General features: G+C 42.0%; 1 protein-coding gene across 5 annotated transcripts in view; it reads right to left on the reverse strand.

The window, feature by feature from the left end:
• LOC116318761 (cilia- and flagella-associated protein 46) overlaps positions 1-20,233 on the reverse strand; it is a 69,034-nt gene that overhangs the window by 3,860 nt on the left and 44,941 nt on the right. For all 5 annotated transcript variants that reach the window (XM_039622173.1, XM_039622172.1, XM_039622174.1 and 2 more), the window contains 13 exons: positions 19,312-19,491; positions 18,947-19,114; positions 15,921-16,018; positions 15,544-15,611; positions 13,669-13,835; positions 13,341-13,447; positions 12,962-13,032; positions 12,159-12,329; positions 8,138-8,217; positions 7,688-7,748; positions 7,532-7,564; positions 7,269-7,365; positions 7,010-7,122 (listed from right to left, as the gene is read on the reverse strand). In XM_039622173.1, coding sequence (XP_039478107.1) covers positions 7,010-7,122; positions 7,269-7,365; positions 7,532-7,564; positions 7,688-7,748; positions 8,138-8,217; positions 12,159-12,329; positions 12,962-13,032; positions 13,341-13,447; positions 13,669-13,835; positions 15,544-15,611; positions 15,921-16,018; positions 18,947-19,114; positions 19,312-19,491 — 1,414 coding nt within the window. The remainder of the gene's footprint in view (positions 1-7,009; positions 7,123-7,268; positions 7,366-7,531; positions 7,565-7,687; positions 7,749-8,137; positions 8,218-12,158; positions 12,330-12,961; positions 13,033-13,340; positions 13,448-13,668; positions 13,836-15,543; positions 15,612-15,920; positions 16,019-18,946; positions 19,115-19,311; positions 19,492-20,233) is intronic.

The raw sequence follows: 20,233 nt of genomic DNA on the forward strand, positions 1-20,233 counted from the left end.
TTGCCCCTGGTGAGAGGCGGCGGGCTGGGGTGGGTATTCTAATATCCCCTCGGCTTGCTGCTGGTACGTTGGGGTTTTTCCCGGTGGATGAGAGGGTTTGTTCCCTGCGCCTTAGGGTCGGGGAACGGGTCCTGACTGTCATCTGCGCTTATGCGCCGAGTGGCAGTTCAGAGTACCCAGCCTTCTTAGAGTCCCTGGGGGGGGTGCTGGAAGGTGCCCCATCTGGAGACTCTGTTGTCCTGCTGGGAGACTTCAATGCTCACATGGGTAACAACAGCGAGACCTGGAGGGGCGTGATTGGGAGGAACGGCCTCCCTGATCTGAATCCGAGTGGTGTTTTGTTATTGGACTTCTGTGCAAATCACAGTTTGGCCATAACGAACACCTTGTTCGAACATAAGAGTGTCCATAAGTGCACGTGGCACCAGGATGCTCTAGGCCGCAGGTCGATGATCGATTTTGTAATCGTATCACCAGACCTGCGACCATATGTTCTGGACACTCGGGTAAAGAGAGGGGCTGAGCTGTCAACTGATCACCACCTGGTGGTGAGTTGGATCAGGTGGCGGGGGAGGACGCTGGACAGACCCGGTGCACCTAAACGTGTAGTGAGGGTGTGCTGGGAACGTCTAGCAGAGGCCCCAGTCCGTGAGATCTTCAACGCACACCTCCGGCAGAGCTTCAACAGCATTCCGAGGGAGACTGGGGACATTGAGTCCAAATGGACCATGTTCAGCGTCTCCATTGCCGAAGCTGCTGCAGTGAGCTGCGGCCGCAAGGTGGTTGGTGCCTGCCGTGGTGGTAACCCCCGAACCAAATGGTGGACACCAGAGGTGAAGGGAGCCACCAGGCTGAAGAAGGAGTCCTATCGGGCTTGGTTAGCCTGTGGGACTCCGGAAGCAGCCGACAGGTATCGACAGGCCAAGCGGAATGCGGCTCGGGCAGTGGCTGAATCAAAAACTCGGGTGTGGGAGGAGTTTGGCGAGGCCATGGAAAAAGACTTTCGGACTGCCTCGAAGAGATTCTGGCAAACCATCAGGCGTCTCAGGAGGGGAAAGCGGTGCTCTACCTGCACTGTGTATAGTGCTGGCGGAGCAGCACCGCCTTCCAATTGTCAGCCGGTGGAAGGAATACTTCGAGGACCTCCTTAATCCCACTGACACGTCTTCCGAGGGGGAAGCAGAGTCTGGGGATGAGGGGAATGACCCGCCAATTTCCGGGGGCGAGGTCACTGAGGCAGTTAAACAACTCCTTGGTGGCAGAGCCCCTGGTGTTGATGAGGTCCGCCTCGAGTTCCTGAAGGCTCTGGACGTTGTAGGGGCTGTCCTGGTTGACACGCCTCTACAATGTTGCGTGGAGATCAGGGCAGTACCCTGGACTGGCAGACCGGGGTGGTGGTCCCCATCTTTAAGAAGGGAGACCGGAGGTGTGTTCCAACTACAGGGGATCACACTCCTCAGCCTCCCTGGGAAAGTCTATGCCAGGGTGCTGGAAAGGAGAGTTCGTCCGCTAGTCGAACCTCGGATACAGGAGGAACAATGCGGTTTTCGTCCTGGTCGCGGAACACTGGACCAGCTCTTTATCCTCTCAAGGATACTCGAGGGTGCATGGGAGTTTGCCCAACCAGTCTACATGTGTTTTGTGGACTTGGAGAAGGCATTCGACCGTGTCCCTCGGGTGTCCTGTGGAGGTGTTGCGGGAGTATGGGGTGTCTGGCCCATTGCTACGGGCCATTCAATCCCTATACAACCATTGCAAGAGTTTGGTTCGCATTGCCGGCAATAAGTCGGACTCGTTCCCGGTGGGTGATGGGCTCCGCCAGGGCTGCCCTTGTCACCGGTTCTGTTCATAATTTTATGGACAGGATTTCTAGGCGCAGCCAAGTGGCGGAGGGCTTTCGCTTGGTGGCCTCAGAATCTCATCTCTGCTTTTTGCGGATGATGTGGTTCTGTTGGCTTCATCAGGTGAAGGCCTCCAGCTCGCACTGGAACGGTTCGCAGCCGAGTGTGAAGCAGCGGGAATGAGGATCAGCACCTCCAAATCTGAGGCCATGGTTCTCAGCCGGAAAAGGGTGGAGTGCCCACTCCGGGTCGGGATGAGTTCCTGCCCCAAGTGGAGGAGTTCAAGTATCTCGGGGTCTTGTTCGCGAGTGATGGGAGAAGGGAGCCGGAGATCGACAGGCGGATTGGTGCTGCGGCTGCAGTGATGCGGACGCTGCACCGGTCCGTCGTGGTGAAGAGGGAGCTGAGTGTAAAAGCGAAGCTCTCAATTTACCGGTCGATCTCGTCCCCTACCCTCACCTATGGCCACGAGCTGTGGGTAGTGACCGAAAGAACGAGATCGCGGATACAAGCGGCAGAAATGAGCTTCCTCCGAAGGGTGGCTGGCCTCTCCCTTAGAGATAGGGTGAGAAGTTCGGCCATCCGGGAGGGGCTCAGAGTAGAGCCGCTGCTCCTCCACGTCGAAAGGAGCCAGTTGAGGTGGTTCGGGCATCTGACAAGGATGCCTCCTGGGCGCCTCCTGGGTGAGGTGTTCCGGGCATGTCCCACCGGGAGGAGGCCCCGGGGCAGACCCAGGACACGCTGGAGAGATTATATCTCTCGGCTGGCCTGGGAACGCCTTGGTGTTCCCCCGGATAAGCTGGAGGAGGTGGCTGGGGAGAGGGAGGTCTGGGCTTCTCTGCTTAGGCTGCTGCCCCCGCGACCCGGCCTCGGATAAAGCGGATGAAGATGGATGGATGGATGGATGGATGGATATAAAATGAGTAACAGTAGAGTAGACGTAAGGCTGCACTTTTTGCAGCGATCTATTCCACGTGTATATAAAACAGGTCCGCGACTCCGAACTGTAGTAAAGGGACCTCTGGCTAATACGTCGGGTTCATGTCGGGCTCGTAGCCGAAAACTAGCTTTACTTTGTTGTCTGGGTCAACTTTGCTAGCGAGAGACAGAGAGAGGCGCTGATAGGCTGCTCTAACGGGACTTATTGTTTCGGAGGAAAACACGAACACAGTGTACAGTCGAGTCTTAATAGCTTACAGCTGGACTACACTGCCCATGAGGCTACATTATTTAGGACTATGCCTGCAACACTCTGCTATTGCCTTCATATTAAATCATTTTTTGAACAACAATTTAAAAAAATATTTCTTCACGTCATTATGTGGGCCGCAAGTAGGGGTGGCATGGGCCGCGAGATTGAGACACAGGCATTAGAGCCTCTTAATGCGTGGTTTTTTTTGGGTTTCCACCGGCGTGGAATTACCATAAATAGAGAGGGCATAGACTAACATATGAAACAGGAAAAGACCGCCGTGTAATCCATTTATTTCAACAAAGTAACTGTATTCTGAATACCACCTTTTTAAACGGTAACTGTAACAGAATATAGTTACTCATATTTTAAATACGTATCTGTTACTCCACAACACTGCCCTCAGCCTCCTAGTAGATACATCTATGATATCAATTTCAAAATCCCACGTCCCCTTGTTCTCAAGTTATGGCATTCACAAACATTTTAGAAAACCTTGAGGTCAAAGTCATACACCTATGGTATTAATTTGAAAGTCCTGCATTGCTGCATCGACTTGTTCTATGTTGGCAAGTTTGTGAATGAGTGATCACACAAACGTGTGACCGCCCCCATTGGGCGGGGTGTGTGTGGTCACAACCCCCCTGTCCGCCCGATGGGGTGATGACAATACCCCATCAGCCTTTTACAACTGAGGGATAAAAACATACAAGCAGCAGATGGTGCTACATGTCCTCAATGACACCACTTTTCCCCGAAAAACACAAATCTGACAATACCTAATCACATCATGTTGGCCAGTTAAGCAGTAACAATCGAGGGTGTTGTGAAGTAACAGCTGCAATTCAGACCACTGTGTCATTCACACTATAGTTAGCAGCACTAATGTCGGTCTAGTGGGTGCCACATATGTCCGGCCTGGGGCAGGACATATGTGGCACTCTGCCAATCACACTGGGAAAAAAGTCTCATCTCAGATTACCTTTGCTTGCTGGTGAAGGAGATGAAAGGGGACGTGAAGATGAAGCACAGTTGTTTTTTGAAATATCTTTTGAAAGTGTGAAAAGCATTTTTAGTGCCGGTTATCATTTATTTAAAAACTGCTGAAAGGGAGGAGCAAAGAAACCTTCTATAATAACTCAGAATGTCTCCTGAAGGTAAATAAATTACGACAGGCAAAAGTTCCTGGCATTAGACCACCCGTCTTCTACAGTTCCAACGCCTGAAGAGGAAAGTGTAAATTACCCTTGTTACATTTATTTTTACAAGACATTATTTCCCTTACAATCAATTAACAGCAGCCTTACCAGTGAGCATGACCCAGTATTAAAGTCAAAACCATTAATCCTCATTATGTTTTTGATATTCGTTTATTTATTACAGGCACTCAGTGAAGTTGAGGAAATGTTATTCCAAGTATTAGCTAGTAAAACCTCATTGATTTCTCACTGCAGTGCAAGGATATTTCTATTTATACTCACTCAGGGAATGAAATATTGATGGGTTTAAGGAGATTAAACCGACTGCTCCATTTACTGTTTACATAATCTACAAAGCTGCTTCAAATTTTAATCATTCATTCATTCCAGTATTTTGCCTGTTTTCACCCTAGTCTAGCACCTAAAACACACCAGGAAACTCAAAACTTTGTGTGATTTTATGAACTGATACATATAAGAGAACAAATGACTGTTGTTTTCTGCCATGTCTTTGTTGTTGGTATTCCCTTAATGCTCTCGAGTCTCTTCCTCTTCCATGTGTCTATGTGGGTTGTTCTTTTTAAAGTTTTAAAAATTAGGCTTGATCTAACAGAGTCCTACAAAGTTCTACAAACATACTATCTCCAGTATAGCCTTCCTGTTTCAGATGGGCATACATGCCTCACCCAAGAGGCACCCAGGAGGCATCCTACTCAGATGCCCCAACCAACCTCAAGTAACTCCTTCTGATGTGGAGCCATTCTAAATAGGCTCTAGACTCAGCCTATTTAGAATGACTGAGCTTTTCACTCTATGTGTAAGGGAGAGGCCACCCTTCTTCTGAGAAAGCTTATTTCTGCCACTTGTATCTGTGATCTCATTCTTTTGGTCACTAGCCAGCCACAGCTCGTGACCACAGGTGAGGGTGTGGACGTAGATTGACTGGTAAACTGAGAGCTTCGCTTTTATGGTCAGCTCTCTTTTGATCATAACGGACTGACGATGCGTCCCAATCTATCTGTCAATCTCTCCTCTCCCATCGTTCTTGAACAAGACGATGGGACCACCAGTAAAAGCCCAAATAAACAGGCACCAAGCCCAGTGAATACAAGGACACCCATCCCAGCCTATCGCCTCTCCACGAGGGCAACTCCAGACTGGAACAGAGTTCAGGCCCTTTCCAGTAGACTGGTTCCAGAGCCCAAGCTGTGGTACCAGTGAGGTGAGCCCAACCACATCCATCTCTCAACCTCATACACCCTCTGAGAGGTGACATTCCATGTCCCAGTTCCCAACCACAATAGACTGGGACTGGACTGGCAGGGCCTCTGCTCTTGACTTCACCCAAAACACATTGGTGGCAAGGTAGGAGCATCTCTTCTTCGGGCTCTGCCTGGCTGCTCCCTATGGGCTAAGTCGTGGGTAAACAAATTTTAGTTTTTAAAGCATAAAGCAGCTACAAGACTTCCTCAAGCTCCCTGTCCCTGTCTCCCTGTCTCACCCAGCCCTAGACTTCCAGGGCTGGGTGCCTTCAATTGTTTCCTTTCATAAGGATTGTCTGAATTTATCTTAGAATTTATAACAACTTCATACACTTCTTTACAAATAAAGTTTTTTGCATTAGAAGTAAAAAATTGCTATAGCCATGTGGCATAAAACCTTCCTTTTTGATAAAAGGATTCCATTCAATTCTATTTATACAGCGCCAAAACAAAACAACAGTCACCCCAAGGTATTTAGAGCCAAAAGGATGGCTTATGATTAGAGCAAGATCAAGTGGCTCTGACTCTAGAGTACTTTGGTGCACAGAGAAGTTCATGGTCAACTAAATCACTACAAGGTGCTCAGATCCCGTGGCTGCATAACAAGCCCAAATCATCTGCTGGTTTTCACATAACATCATGCTATGCATTATGGACAAACCTCTCCACTTCAACATTAACTGTCCATAGAGCATTGCTCCCAAAGTTTTGGGATTTGTTTAAATGAAATTGAAAGAGTTTCTCTTGGCAACCCTTCCAAACAAGCCACACTTGCTTAACCTTTTTCTAATTGTACTGTCATAAACTTTAACATTTAATGTGTTAACTAAAATTGTGAGAATCTGAAATATAATTCCTGTGTGGATAGTATTTGCTTTGGACTGACCTCTGCTGAAAAGCTAAAGGAACTGCTTCACAAATTGCTATTTGCTTTTATTGCCCCAGACACACACAACAGTGTGGCTGGAACTTCTTTATCTTGTGAGTGTGTGTGTCTGTGTGTGACATGAAAAACCAACCAAAGATTGTTTTTAATGGGTCATTCTTTGTTCCTCTTTTAGCTTAATTCTTGCTTTATTTTAAAAATTAGCTTGTCATGTGTTGTCACTTCACTCCTTTGTTCCTTCTCGCTTCCCAAACCCGTCATCGGTGCCTTATTAACACAGTATTACCTTATCAAACATCTGCCAAGTATGTCAACCACGTCACAATTTTTTAGGCTATCATTTCATATATATAATTAATATACCATTTTTCTTTGCTTTGTCTGCACTAAGAACAACCTTATGAAGTTCATGTCAGTGTGACAATGACGTTGGCTGGTTCTGTGTCATTACACTCATTACAGTCTTCGTATTTTTTAATGCTCACATGCAGTAGTAGCCATAACAAAGTGATGAATGTACTGTGAGTGATTAAAATATGAGATGGCAGCAGTAAATGCATTGTCTTTACATTCCTTTACAAATACTACAATCACAGGCGGGAAAACGTGATATAAGAGTGTAAACGTACCAGACAAATTGAGGGATGCTAGTTTGTCAGGTGGTATGTTTTCCATGAAGTGTTCCACCCCCAGGTAAATAAAGCCACTACATCTGCACAACATTTGCTCCATTTCTGACAGGCTTAACAAATATAAAGACATGTTAGCAAAGCAGAAGTGACTGGTCGTGTGTTGAATGTAACAGATACAGTTGGCTGTTGCTGTGCTCAAAGAGCCAAGAGGGAGAAAATGGTGTATAACTTTGATTTGCTGCACTCTAAGATTCACCTGGGTGTCTGTTTGCTGCCCATGAAGCCCTCCCACAGATGAGTTACATGCTGGGTTTCCAAAATCTCCTTCATCTTCATGCTCAGACTGGTCCCTTCTGTGTGATATAGTGTATATTATTCTAGAGATCTTAAATACTTTATCTAACCCACAATGATGACCAGTTGCATGTCTTTGAATCTGTCCATCCATCCATCCATCCATCCATCCATCCATCCATCCATCCATCCATTCTCTTCCACTAATATTAACAAATGACTTACCAAAGTGGCCGTCATTGTAGGGGTCAACGAGATCTTTAAAAGGCATGTTAAGAAGTATAACGGACCTGAATTAAAAAATCTGAATTAAATACCCAATCTTATATGTGAAATTAAATATTTATGTTTAACAAAAGTAATTCTGAAAACAAAAGATACATTTGAAGTTACGCGTGTCCACTGGAAAGGTGTTAGAAGGCAGCACATGACTGGCAGGTATCTGGGTAAACAAATTTGAGTTTTTACAGCTCAAAGCAGCTAAAAATGTAATGTATACAAAGTGGAAATAAATAAATGACATATCACATAAATGTGCAAACATGCAAATATTCTTTTGTACACACATACATGTACCAACTAGTGTATATTACGACTGAGAAAACAGAAGCAGGGAAGAGGGTTTGATGAAAAAACAGAAGTGATGCACAACAGGGGATAAATACCCAGAAGCTTGAACTAGGATCTTTATGAAAACATTATGTAATTGATTGAAAAACCACACTTAAAAGAGACGCGGGGAGCAACTTAAATAATTGCCAGTGCTGACAGGAGGTAAAAGGAATATTGCTTTCTGTATCTGGCAGGCCCAGATTAATTTACTGAACTCACCGCTTTGATGGCTTGGCTTTGATCTCCCCTCATTTTAGTTCCCTTGCCACCTTTGGTCTCCTTTTTGTTGTCACTTTCAACTGCCACAAACAGGGAGCAGAATTAATACATACACTTGTCTGCAGGGCAGATTACACAGCTTTTGGACTGGTAAATAAAAAAAATAAATAAAAAAAACAACTTTCTCAGAGACTGCAAAGTCATTGGCACTTATTGGTGACAGAAGAACCAAAAGTTTCCTCCTGGCTGCAACACCTTTGCAAAGGAAAACACTTGTGTTATCATTTTCAGTGCATTACTCAAAACTGATGCTTTATACGTTATAAATAAGGTAGAAATCGTCAAGTTTATTTTTAATATTCTGTTGTTCCATTTGTTATTATTTAGTGTCCGGCCATTAGCAGGCTGTAGAAGAAGGCTCCATCTGAATGCAACAATGCAACAATTCAACTAATTTGGCATATCCCAAACTTCCATTTTTTCTTTTAGGAAAAAACAATCTTGAGTAAAATAACAAAGAGAATAAAAAAATAAAACCGTAACATCTCTTATAATGAGAGTAGGTAAACTACCTATGAACACATCCATTCTGATATACACATTTTAATAACCCAACCGCCTTGATAACAAACGTCCTAGTATAGCATGTACTCAAACATGTCATTAAAATCAGATCTTTGCATAACGCACATCTCAGAAAAACACAAAGTAACTTTTCATTTTTTTGAACCATTATTATAAACGTGCATCCTCATCAGGTTATGCTCTTTAACCTGAACATCATTTACTAAAACTTTAATCTATTCATTATTGCCAAATGTAGAAATATCCCAAACTAGTTCACGCATTTTAGTCCTTACAATCCTTTATTATCAGGCTAAGGCTCCACGAAGAGCCATCAGCTGAACCAAAAAGCCAAAATAAGAGTATTAACAGAGACTAACAGAGAGATCATATTTCTCCCATATCAGCTTGTCTCCAATCCTGAATGTAGAGTTCTTCTTTTTACATCCAATGTCCTGAATAATCAGGCTCTGTCGTCTCTTAAAGACCTCATAATAGCTCATAATAATCATTCCGATAAGCTCTTGTGTCACTTATGGTCCCTTGAGTTTCCAAAAGTAGACAGTATGGGTTCCCTCTCATGTAGAACATGGACAGGATCTGCCGTTTAAAAGTTTGCTTCAAACTTTTCTTTTTGATAAACCTTGTACAGTGTTCCCTCATTTATAAAAATAACCCGCGAAGTAGCCAACTTTATTTTTTACAAATAATATAGATGTTTTAAGGCTGTAAAACCCCTCACCACGCACTTTATACACTTTTCTCAGTCAGGCATGAACATTTTCACACGTTTCTCTCTTGTTTAAACACTCAAAAAGTTCAAACCTTCGTAGAAAAATAAGTCCAGTATTATAGAATGAAACCAAAGATCAAACCCTGTTTTCAGGTCCAGAACATGGGAATAGAGCAGCTGCCAGAGAATTCAACACTAATGAATCAATGGTACAGAAGTGGAGGAAGCAAGAAGAATAAGTTGAGTAAAGTTTGACTTATCTGACTGTTTGGTTTCACTTAATGTGCCTTCTAATCCTTTGACGTTGACACTGTTATGTTTGTTGTCTTCTGCTAGCGAAGATTTATGTAAATTTGACAAGCTGAACACATTCTGTACTGTACAGGAGACACGACACGAGATTGATTGAAAATGGTCTACAGCCGATCAGGACGCAAACCACAATGCGCTGTAAAAAACAAAACAAAAGAAACATGCAAAATTGCACCCCCCCAAAAAAATCTGCAAAACAGTGAGGCCGTGAAAAGTGAATGGCGATATAGCGAGGGACCACTTAGGAGTGAATAACATGATCCTCAACCTTAGTTGTACTGCTGTGGGCTCTGGCTTGTTGGTCATTTTGCACTGAAGCATTTTAAGCACTCACTCTTTTAGAAGGAAGTTCTTCCTTCCTAACATCACCAAGTACCTGCACATAGGAGACCATTGCCATAACACAACTGCACCTCATCTTATAATTACTTTGGTATGATTGAATAAAAATGCCTTTACTTTGTTGGAAATATTCTGTTAACATTTTGACTGCATACCTTTCATATCAGGATGTTTTTAAAGATCACACAGCATCACTGACTACATGGTATCAGTATGTTCTACCTTAATCTAGACCACCCACCGCAGTTTGCTGTGACTCCCAGAGTTAATTATAAATCTTTCTGGCATTAAAAATTCATTCTAATATACAAAACTGCTTAGCACCATTATTATTATTTTTCCTAAGTGAAAATTAAATGTAAAATCTATCTGTACAGTTTAAATCACACAATGTGATTATCACTCACTAACATACACACACAGTAAAATCTGAAGGAGCAGTAAGAACAGACACGCGTGCAAAAGCAAGTGTTTACCCCCTGAGGGCAATCTTTTTATAGTTTGTGCTAATTTGTCCTGTGTGTACTTCATGCAAAGCAGTGCACAGAATAACAAATAGCCCTTTCAGAAGTGGTTTCAGGCGCTACATCTTCTTGACACAATGGTAAACTGTAGATGTCAAAATTATGGTAATGATGGTCTGGGGGGAAAAAAAGCAAACACCACCTTTTTTCTGTGGTCTGATCATCACCCATGTATTTGATCCAGACATCAAAAGATGTATTAAGAAAAGCTTGTTGTAATATTTTCCCATCTGTGGCATACAAGTCTCAAGGGATACACAGACACACACATACATAAATAGTAGTTTAACAGTAACCTTTGAACAGTGACTCAAGTGATGCAAATGATTCAACCTTTAAAAAGGTACAGATGTCTGCAGGATCCCATTCAGTGCTCTTTTTACCTCCTTTCTATTCACCTATTCCTTTCCAAAATAGTAAAGTGCATAATCCCCCAAGCACTGAAACACCATCACCAAAAAAAAAAAAGAGAGAAAGGAAACAACTGGACCGGGCACGATATGTGTAATAAAGTTGATTAAAATTATGCTCATTTGCGAATACTATCCTAGGCTACATTTATTTGCCTTATAGCTTTGCAGCTATGTTGGTTGATTTATCTGAAACAAAAACCTTTTCTTAATAAATGCGAATACAATTTCGAAGGGCAAAAGAGGAAAAAACAACTGTGTGTCGTGTCAGTTTCGGTTAAGGCTCTTTCTTTTTTCTGCCTCTAAGCCCTGCAATCTTTGTAGAAATTATTTTAAGAATGATATGCTGAGTGAAAAATTTACGATGAACTAAAGTTCATCTTCTGACACGCTGAGCAAGTCAAGACAGTAAGTGTGCAACAGTTTAAGAAGAACTTGATGTGGTGCCTTTTTGCGGATCATTGTGGACCATTGACTCTGTCTGCTGATTACAAGCAGCAGACACAGTTAATGGACATCTATTTTTTTTAAAAAGCAGGCCGTGGTGTTCACAGACGTCTTCATGAAATTCTGCATGACAGCAAGATGTGAAATGACCTTTCTCTCCTGAACAAATTTCTATGGATGGCTGCTTGCAGTCTACATGCTGATGTCAAGATACTTCTGCAAATGTAAGTTATTTTTCACTCAGATAACGAGGAATTATGTGATGTGAGGCAAAGGTCCGATCGTACACCTATGCATCAGTGGGTTTAGGCAACCCAGGGAGGGCTTCCTTCATTTATAGATCTCTCCTCCAATGTACAGCTCGGCCCTATACTAGTGTCTAGAAACTGGTAAGAATTCTTTCTGTTTCAGTAATATCACCAAAATAAAAACGAGCAAGTAAAATAGCAGAGCAGAAACAACACTCTGTCTTACATTAAAAAATAATGTCACATTGAATGGCTGGAGTATTGCAGATATTTAGCTGTAGTCTATAAATGTCAGATATAAATTCTTTAACGGGCTACATAAAAATACAATCAATTTTCACATGGCTACTGGTCTTAAAGTTAAGGTTCCTTGGAAAGGGTAGGAGACTTTAGTTCGTGCTTACAAATATTTTAGAATATATACATGTGTGAATTTATTACCTTTTTCTTCTTCTCTCTTTAGGCGACTGTAAAAAAGCTGAAGGGAAAAGTCCCGAGTCACAGAACTCAGGCCACCTTCTTTCAGGATAGACATGGATTCCAGAGGCAGCTCCAGCAACCTCTTGTCTGCCAGTACCACCACATACTCCCCCGGTTCAGTTGGCATTTTAACTGTATATATCATACACATAAAAGTACAACTTTCACATGCATCACATATTTCGTGACAGTGTAAATGTCATAGAGCAATATACTCCCCACTGTACAGACATTATAAGGCATCACCTTGTACAGTTTTTAACCATATGTGCAGAACAAAAAGTATTTAAAAAGAAAACTATAGATGGCTTGCTAATTCAAACAATGTACAGTAGAGAAATCCCAGCACATTTTGGAATAATGGTTCATATGATACAGAAGAATCATGGCTTCAACACAGCACAGTTTGCAGGATTGCTAGCAAGGCTGCATTCCTCTTTCGTTCCTAATCATCAGGATTCCCACGAGTGTACTGCAAGCTAGCCACATTAATAGCCTTAAACAATATGGATCTTTATGCTTCTAAAAAAGGCATAGGCTTCAGTCACTTTGCATACTCTAAATGTGCAGAGGAGGTAAAAATGGTGTCATGCTCTGAAAGTTCTTGCTATGACATGACTAAAGGTAATTACAACCCATTCAATCCGGATTTATGACAATTTAATGCTTTTTAATAACCTTATTCAATGCAAAAATAACCATAATAACCTTAGGCTGTCAGAGACACAGGCAAGCGTATGTTCAACAGCTCACTACACCTTTACCTGAGCTCTCTTTCTCTTCTTTATCTTTGGTTTTGGCCATTTCAGGGGTTGGCAGAGATGCAGCATCTGGCCTGAAGATGAGACCAGGTGAGGATCAGCAAAACTACATTTATGTAGAGGCATTTAAAGTATAAACAATGCATATTATCAGAATTGGTCAGACATTTGTTTCATAATTAAAACCTTGTGTACATAAACCATGGCATAAACAATACAAAAGATTCACATACACTTGAATTGTACATCATTCAAACACTCCATTCAATAGCTCCTTTTATAATTGAGTTCAGATTTGTGAGCATTAAAAAGTGTTAAAGTCTCCTTCCATGGGTTAAAAAAACATGTAGTTGTTAGGAATTAAAGTATCTGACATATTCACCTGAAGCAAGAGAAGTCAAACTGTTTGAGGAGTGGATGTAAATATTCTTCCATGTCTTTTACAAGTTCTCTGTAACGACATGCTAACTCTTCTTCTCCTGATAGTTTCTGTATAGAGAAACGAGAGAAAGCAGGGTGAAGGGTTTTAGACCACTGATCAGTTTCACACGTACATTTCTTTCAGTTAGATGTTGCTTGGGAATAAAAGTTTTCCCAGTAAGTAAGAAATAGACATGACGTAAAATTAAGTGCAGTGTAGTGAGCGCATTTGTCAAGTAATAGAGTGAAAGGCAAGTCGCGGCCTTAACAGGACAGACATGGAGAAAAACCTGATACTCCTCAGAGGCCTCAAGCCTGTCTTCAATGCTGCACAAAGAGTCTTTATTGAGGAGGGCATGTCTTGTCTCCTGGCAAAAAGCCCGACTCTGTTCCCTCAGTGCCAGTAGAGCCTGCGGGCAGACTGAAGCCTTGGCCATCCCAGAGCACGTCAGGCTACCTGGAACCACAGAATGACACACAATCAGACATGCATACTCACAGACGCTGAGTACTTACTGGCTTTGTAATTGGTCCCCATGAGCATCTCCCACACCCTCCCACACCCTCCTCTTCTTGCTCTTTTCCTCTATCTTATTTTTTTCCTCACTACTTGTTGTTTAATGAATTTTCTCACATTCTCAGGCACTGCATCCAGCCCTTTGCACCACTCTTACCACTTCTTATGTCAATCAAATCCCAGAAAAGGTCATGAGAACAAGTAAAGCTATATGCTAATATCATGTAATGACTTATGAAAGCTGGTGCTTCATGCCAGGCCATTACCAAAGAGGTCAAAGATCCCCCCCCACACACACACACACTTCTTGATTTTATCCCCTCTCTTTGTTCTCATTAAATCTGAACTTTTCATTTGCCTTTCAGATAAATGTTACGTGGAAATACTAAATTTGTCTTGTTATGTATAAATGCAGACAACAGTGATACATATGTGAGATAAAGACCATATTCCTCAGGGTTATGAAACAAATCAGATGCAGTATAAAAATACAGAGAAAAAGAAAGTACACATTCTTTCAATTCTAAGTTTTTATATATCAGGGCATTAAAAAATATCATCTGTTTCTCATATAAGGTCATAAAATTTGGTAAATGCAACCTTAGGCCAACAACAACATATGAAATGTTACAAAAAACTACAGAAAAATGCAGAAGCAGTGTGTAAAAACTAAATACACCTTTCTAGCTTGTAGAACCACCTTTAGCAACAATGACTTCAAGTAATTGTTTTCTGTATGATTTTATCATGCTGTCACATTATTGTGGAGAAACTCTGACGCGCTTCCTTGTAACATTCCTTCAGCTCACTGAGGTTTGTGGGGATTCATTTATGCACACATTTCTTAAGGTCCTGCTGCATCATTTTAGCCATGTTAAAATCTGAATTTGACAGGACCATTACAACACACGGGTTCCTTTCTTTTTCATCCATCCTGTTGTAGATTTGCTGCTGTACTTTGGATCATTGTCCTGTTGCTTGACCCAGTGTGGGTCAAGCTCTGGCTCTCGAATAGATGGCTTCATATTTGAGTCTAGAATACTTTGGTATACATAGGAGTTCATGGTCAGGTCCTGTGACTGCAAAGCCAGCCCAAATCCTCACCCCACCACTGCTGTGCTTGACAGCTGTTATGAGGTGTTTGTGCTGATATGCTGTGGTTTTCATCACATTTGCTGAGATGTCTGAGAAGACTGGCAACCATCTTGAATGTATTCTACTTGTGAAAAATCTTACTCATTGTAGAATTATGGAAATCAAAGTCTTTGTAAATGGCCTAATAAGTCTGACAGAGAGCAACAATTGCTTCTTTAAGATCACTGCAGATGTTTGTCCTCTTTTGCATTTTGTTAACAGACACCTGAATGCTTCAGGTTAGCAAACTGACAGAACTTCTGCTTTTATAGGTGGTCAAATATCACTTAATCAACAGCATTTGATTAGCAGTATCTAGCTGTTACTTACCGTCTAAATTCATGTGGAAGCAGTGGATGTATTTAAGTTTGTTTTTTATACACTGCTTCTGCATTTTGGCTTAGTTTTTGGCTTAGACACAGTGTATATGTATGTCATGTGTTCTTGTTCATCTGAGGTTTTATTCACCTAAAGATCTATCTCAACAGTATTAGTTAAAAAAAATGTATCACACCTGTAACTTGTGTTGTCCTTCCCTTCTGAGCTTTAGTTGCCTCATAGAAAGCACCATAGAGTTGTGACCTAAAATAACAACACAAAAAGGGAAATCATTTCTACTCTTTAACTATAAACCCATAAAATATGTGGTGCATCACCGTTACTTAGAACATACTTAATTGAAAAGAACATAGAATTCTCTAGTCACATTAAATGCTACTCTCAACGTGAATCATTGGGCTCATTCAGCTCCTCCAGACAGGACTACAACTAGTGTGACTTGTGACCTGTGATTATTCGCTCAGTTGCTTTGATAATATTGCGATAGGGGACAAAAGTTACACAAAAGAGACAACAAAGATATAAAATGGAAAATGAAAAAACATAAAGTACCAGTCTTCAGAGTGCTGAAGTAGCAAGATCTTAAGAGTGGGGGGGAGTTCTCCCAGAATGCTCAGGTGGTTGGAGTTGATTGTCAGGTGGCTGAAGGTCTGCAAATCAGATTGTAAAGATCTTACTGAGCAAAAATCTCTTTTGTATTCCACAACCCCAATTCCAAAAACACTGTAACATTTAAATATCAAAATGTCCAAACTGAGATATTTTATGATTTCGTTAAAAATCATAGTTCATTTTGAATCTGATGACAGCAATACATCTGACAACTCGGGAGAGGGGCAACAAAAAGCTGCAAAAGTAAATGACACAAAAAAGAAACAGCTGGAAGCATATTTTTTTTATAAATAATTAGGTTAACTGGAAATGGGTTTGATTGGGTATAAAAAAAGCAACTTAGAGAGGCAGATTTTATAAAGTGAGGCAGAATCTAGAGAAATCTGTTTGCAAGGACTGTTAGGCTCTCTGCATTTGGACCAAGTGTTTGGAGTTTTTGTGACAGTCTCATAATACTGTCTTTTGGAGTGATATAGGAATTTATATTTAAGTTCTGTACTAGTTAGTCTCAAGTTTGGTTTTCCTAATACCTGATCCTCATACTACATCAGCATATAAATACTGAGTTTTGTATATTTTTAGTTCTTAGTTTAATTTAGTCAGTTCCATTTTCATGTCCAGTCTAGCTTCGTCTTGTCTCTTTGTGTGCTCCCTAGCATCCCTTGTATTTTAGTCATTCTCGTCTCTGTGTGTGTTTCCCTCTCTGCCTGTGCTCAGTCTCTGTCTCGGTATTTGTTTACTTGTGTCTCTGTGTCTACTGCTTTTCTGTTACTTCCTCTTTACTTTATTAGCTTATGTTACTATGTCTGTCCTTGTCTTATCTGTTTACTTATTTCCAGTCATGTCTACGTGTCTGTCTGGTTTCTCCGTGTCCCACTCTTGTAGTTTCTAATGCGTCTTATGTCCTCAATCTTATCTCCGTGTGTGTTTATTTCCTTCCCTGCGTCAAGTTTGTATGTCTGTAGTCTGGGTCTCTGTCGTTGTTTCCTGTCTTATTTTGATGGTCTCTTGTCCGGTGTGAATTGTGTTTAGTTTTGCTTCTCCTGTCGTTAGTCTGATTTTGTTCGCCTGCGTTCCCTGGTGTGTTCCATTTCTGTGATTACCTTGTGTGTGTATTTAAGACCTCTGTTTCCTCTCGTCACTTGTTGTGATCTTGCTCTACGCTTTGTGTTCTGTCTCTTCAGTGCTTCCTAGTTAGTTTGCGCAAGTACCTGCTTATTTTAGCAGTAAAGCTGCTTTGAGTTCAGTCCTGCATGTGAGTTCTGCATATTGGGTCCATCACTTTGTCTGACACACAGTGACACATGACAAAGGCAAGGCTGAAACTCAACATTTTGTTGCCCAGAAATCACTCTCTGTGAAGAAAGTTTGCACTGTCATCCCATATGCAGGTTAAAACTCTGTCATGCAAAGAAAAAGCCAATATGGGAACATGTTCCAGAAACACAACCATCTTGTCAAAGAAACAGCTCATTTATACGGAAGAGGATTAGGGCCACTGGGAAAAAAAAGTGGGCATGTCTTTTTTTTCCCTTCTCCAGAATTCTGAGAATAAAGTCAGAATTCTGACTTTTTTCTCAGAATTTTTTTTCCAGTGGCCCTAATCCTCTTCCGTACGTTTAAAATTGATTAAGCTGTTTAAGAGCTTTTTGGAAAACATGAACGCCATGTGCTCTGGACTAAAGAACTGAGAACTTGTTTTCAGGTCTCTGTTAAAAAGCCTGCATCTCTGATGGTATGGACATACATCAGTGCCTTCGCTGGAATGGTAATGGTTGGGGAAGATGTAATAAAAAGATAAAATACAAATAGAAATGCACAATGTATTGCCAACTGCTGCACCTGTAAGAAAATCTTACAACACTGGAAACATAAACATTCGAAAATGCACAGGTACATAAATCAATCTTCTTGTGGTTTGAGTGTGAGAGAGAGAAAGAGAGAGACTGTTGGGGCACCCATGACCGATGGGTGGGAGTCCCAGAGGACCAGGGGTGATGGGCAGCCAACCCCACTAGAGGCTGGTGTGAGCCGGGATCATGGTCCCAGGGCTCCAGGCACCCAAGAATAACCCAGGAGACCATTAATACCAAAATTGAGGGGCAGATAGCAGTGAAGGGGTGAATGGGGCCAATACAGCAGCCCCACCAACATGCTGCTGGTTAACCCACCTGTCCCCCAAGGCCCTATGTGTTTGATGATGTTGTGAACCTTAATGAATATAGTGTAATTAAAATGAGGGGCAGGTTCCTGCGCAGTACAGCGAGCAGAGCCAGATGAATGGCTCTACCCACTGTGACCTACGAGACCCACAACCCTCCATCAAGACCCTACCCTAGAGGCTACCCCTGGAAGGATAGAGCCAGGAAACAACTGGCTCAGATGGCAAATTGGTATGTTCTGATGACAACAGCTTTCTCTGATGTTACAAATGACAGAAATGACAAATTCTCTCATTTCTATTACCGTTTCCTAAATATTCTTCTCGTCCATAAATGCTGACTTAAATAGTCTCCTTTAATATTCTCCTTTATTCTCCTTTGTGTCCATGCCTGTCTATCATCAGTTTTTCAATGCACGTGTTTAGGAAGTCTCAGCAGCAGTTTTCTAAAGCTATAAACAGCTGTTTAACTCTTTCATTTCATTTTATAGCCAATATCAAAACATTGAACTGTTTCTGATAAAATTCAAAAGCTTTCCTGTCTTCGTTGGCTGCCCAGAATGCTCACAGGGCTGCAAATACTACAAAGATGTCAGACACTGGACTTGCTGGTTTGACATAAAACCCTTTAAAGCCCAGAAAAATGTTTCCAGCTCCACTACTCTGTGTGATTCTGGAACCCTACAGTGCAATTGAAGCAAAGGGCATAACAGCACCACTATTATGCTCCCCATCAAGGGAATTTACTGAGCTGGGCATGACAGCATCCATAAATCATGAGCATGGGTGTTTGGTGACCTGCTACCTTGGAGAGGCTGCTGAGGGAGTCCTCCACTCCCTTTATCATGCTGCTGGGTCTCTGAGAAAGGAGCAGATTCCTGCGGATGCTGAGCAGAGCTGAGAGCTGGGATGCACTGGTGTCGGCACAAGCAGAATTCAGGACCTCAGCCATCACAGCAACAGTACGGCAGCTCTGGGAATAAAGGAGACGGGTGGATGAAAGAGCGGTTAATCTTAAGAAATACCATAAGTCATCTTAAAGAACATCACACAACATCTTTGCAAAACATAATAGGAATGTGTTTTGCATGTAATTTTATGCATTCTGCAAATACTACATAACTAACAGTGAAGTAAAGAAGGTGCGTGTGACCTAACACAGCGCTGTACCTGAAACAGGGCAAGATATTGACCTGCCACTGCAGGGTCAGACTGGCCATGACACTCCAACATGTTCAGAGATGCACCGGCCAAGATGGAGGAGGATAAATTGTGTTGGAGACATAGGCTGATGGACTCAGCCAGTGCTTTGCTGGCTTGTGCCAACAGTTGCTGAGCTTTCTGGCTTTTCTGTAGCACAATAAAGAGACATAAGAAGCACACATGTGCACATCATGGTCATGCAGTTGTAAATATATGTTTACATGCATGTTAAAATAGGACTTCTGGAGCCAAAATAACCAAAATGTATGCTTCTCTTTAATGAAAGTTACCCCTGCATATGGCTTAAATCAAATTCTACAACTGTGATTGTATAAATATGCAAATTAGTTTCTGCCTCACCCCTCTGTTGCTTGTCTACATAGCATCCCTGCAGTTGCTCTGTATCAGTGAACCCCATACACTCACAGTTAACTTCTCTTGCTATATGGTGTAAGTGTTTTAGACGAGATATGAAAATCCAGTGTTTAATATGTAAATCTAAAGGTCCTATCACACAGAGAAGGATGCTGTTCCAGCACGTCAAGGGAGCGATAAAGTCACAGAAACAATGAAAAAATACACTGTGCCCAGAGCACACTGGAACATGCCTATGTGCTAGCAGTTAAAACTAAACACAACTGTCAAAGCTTTTTTGCACATGCAGTGTTTAAGTTAGTGTAACTTTACATGTTGTTGTCAACTAAGGTAATGCAATCTTGTGTCTGCTCAAGTTTGCTTCATGTGTGTCTGTTTCACAGAGAAAAACACACAACAGAGTACAGGAGGAGACGCACACAAACCTGATGTTGTCAGCCAGCTAAAGATGATAAACCAAGTCGCCAGCTCTGACAGCCTCACCCCACGTTACAAGTTTTTTGCCTTTGGAAAC

The sequence above is a fragment of the Oreochromis aureus genome, linkage group 13 (assembly GCF_013358895.1).
Source record: "Oreochromis aureus strain Israel breed Guangdong linkage group 13, ZZ_aureus, whole genome shotgun sequence".
Taxonomy (NCBI): domain Eukaryota; kingdom Metazoa; phylum Chordata; class Actinopteri; order Cichliformes; family Cichlidae; genus Oreochromis; species Oreochromis aureus.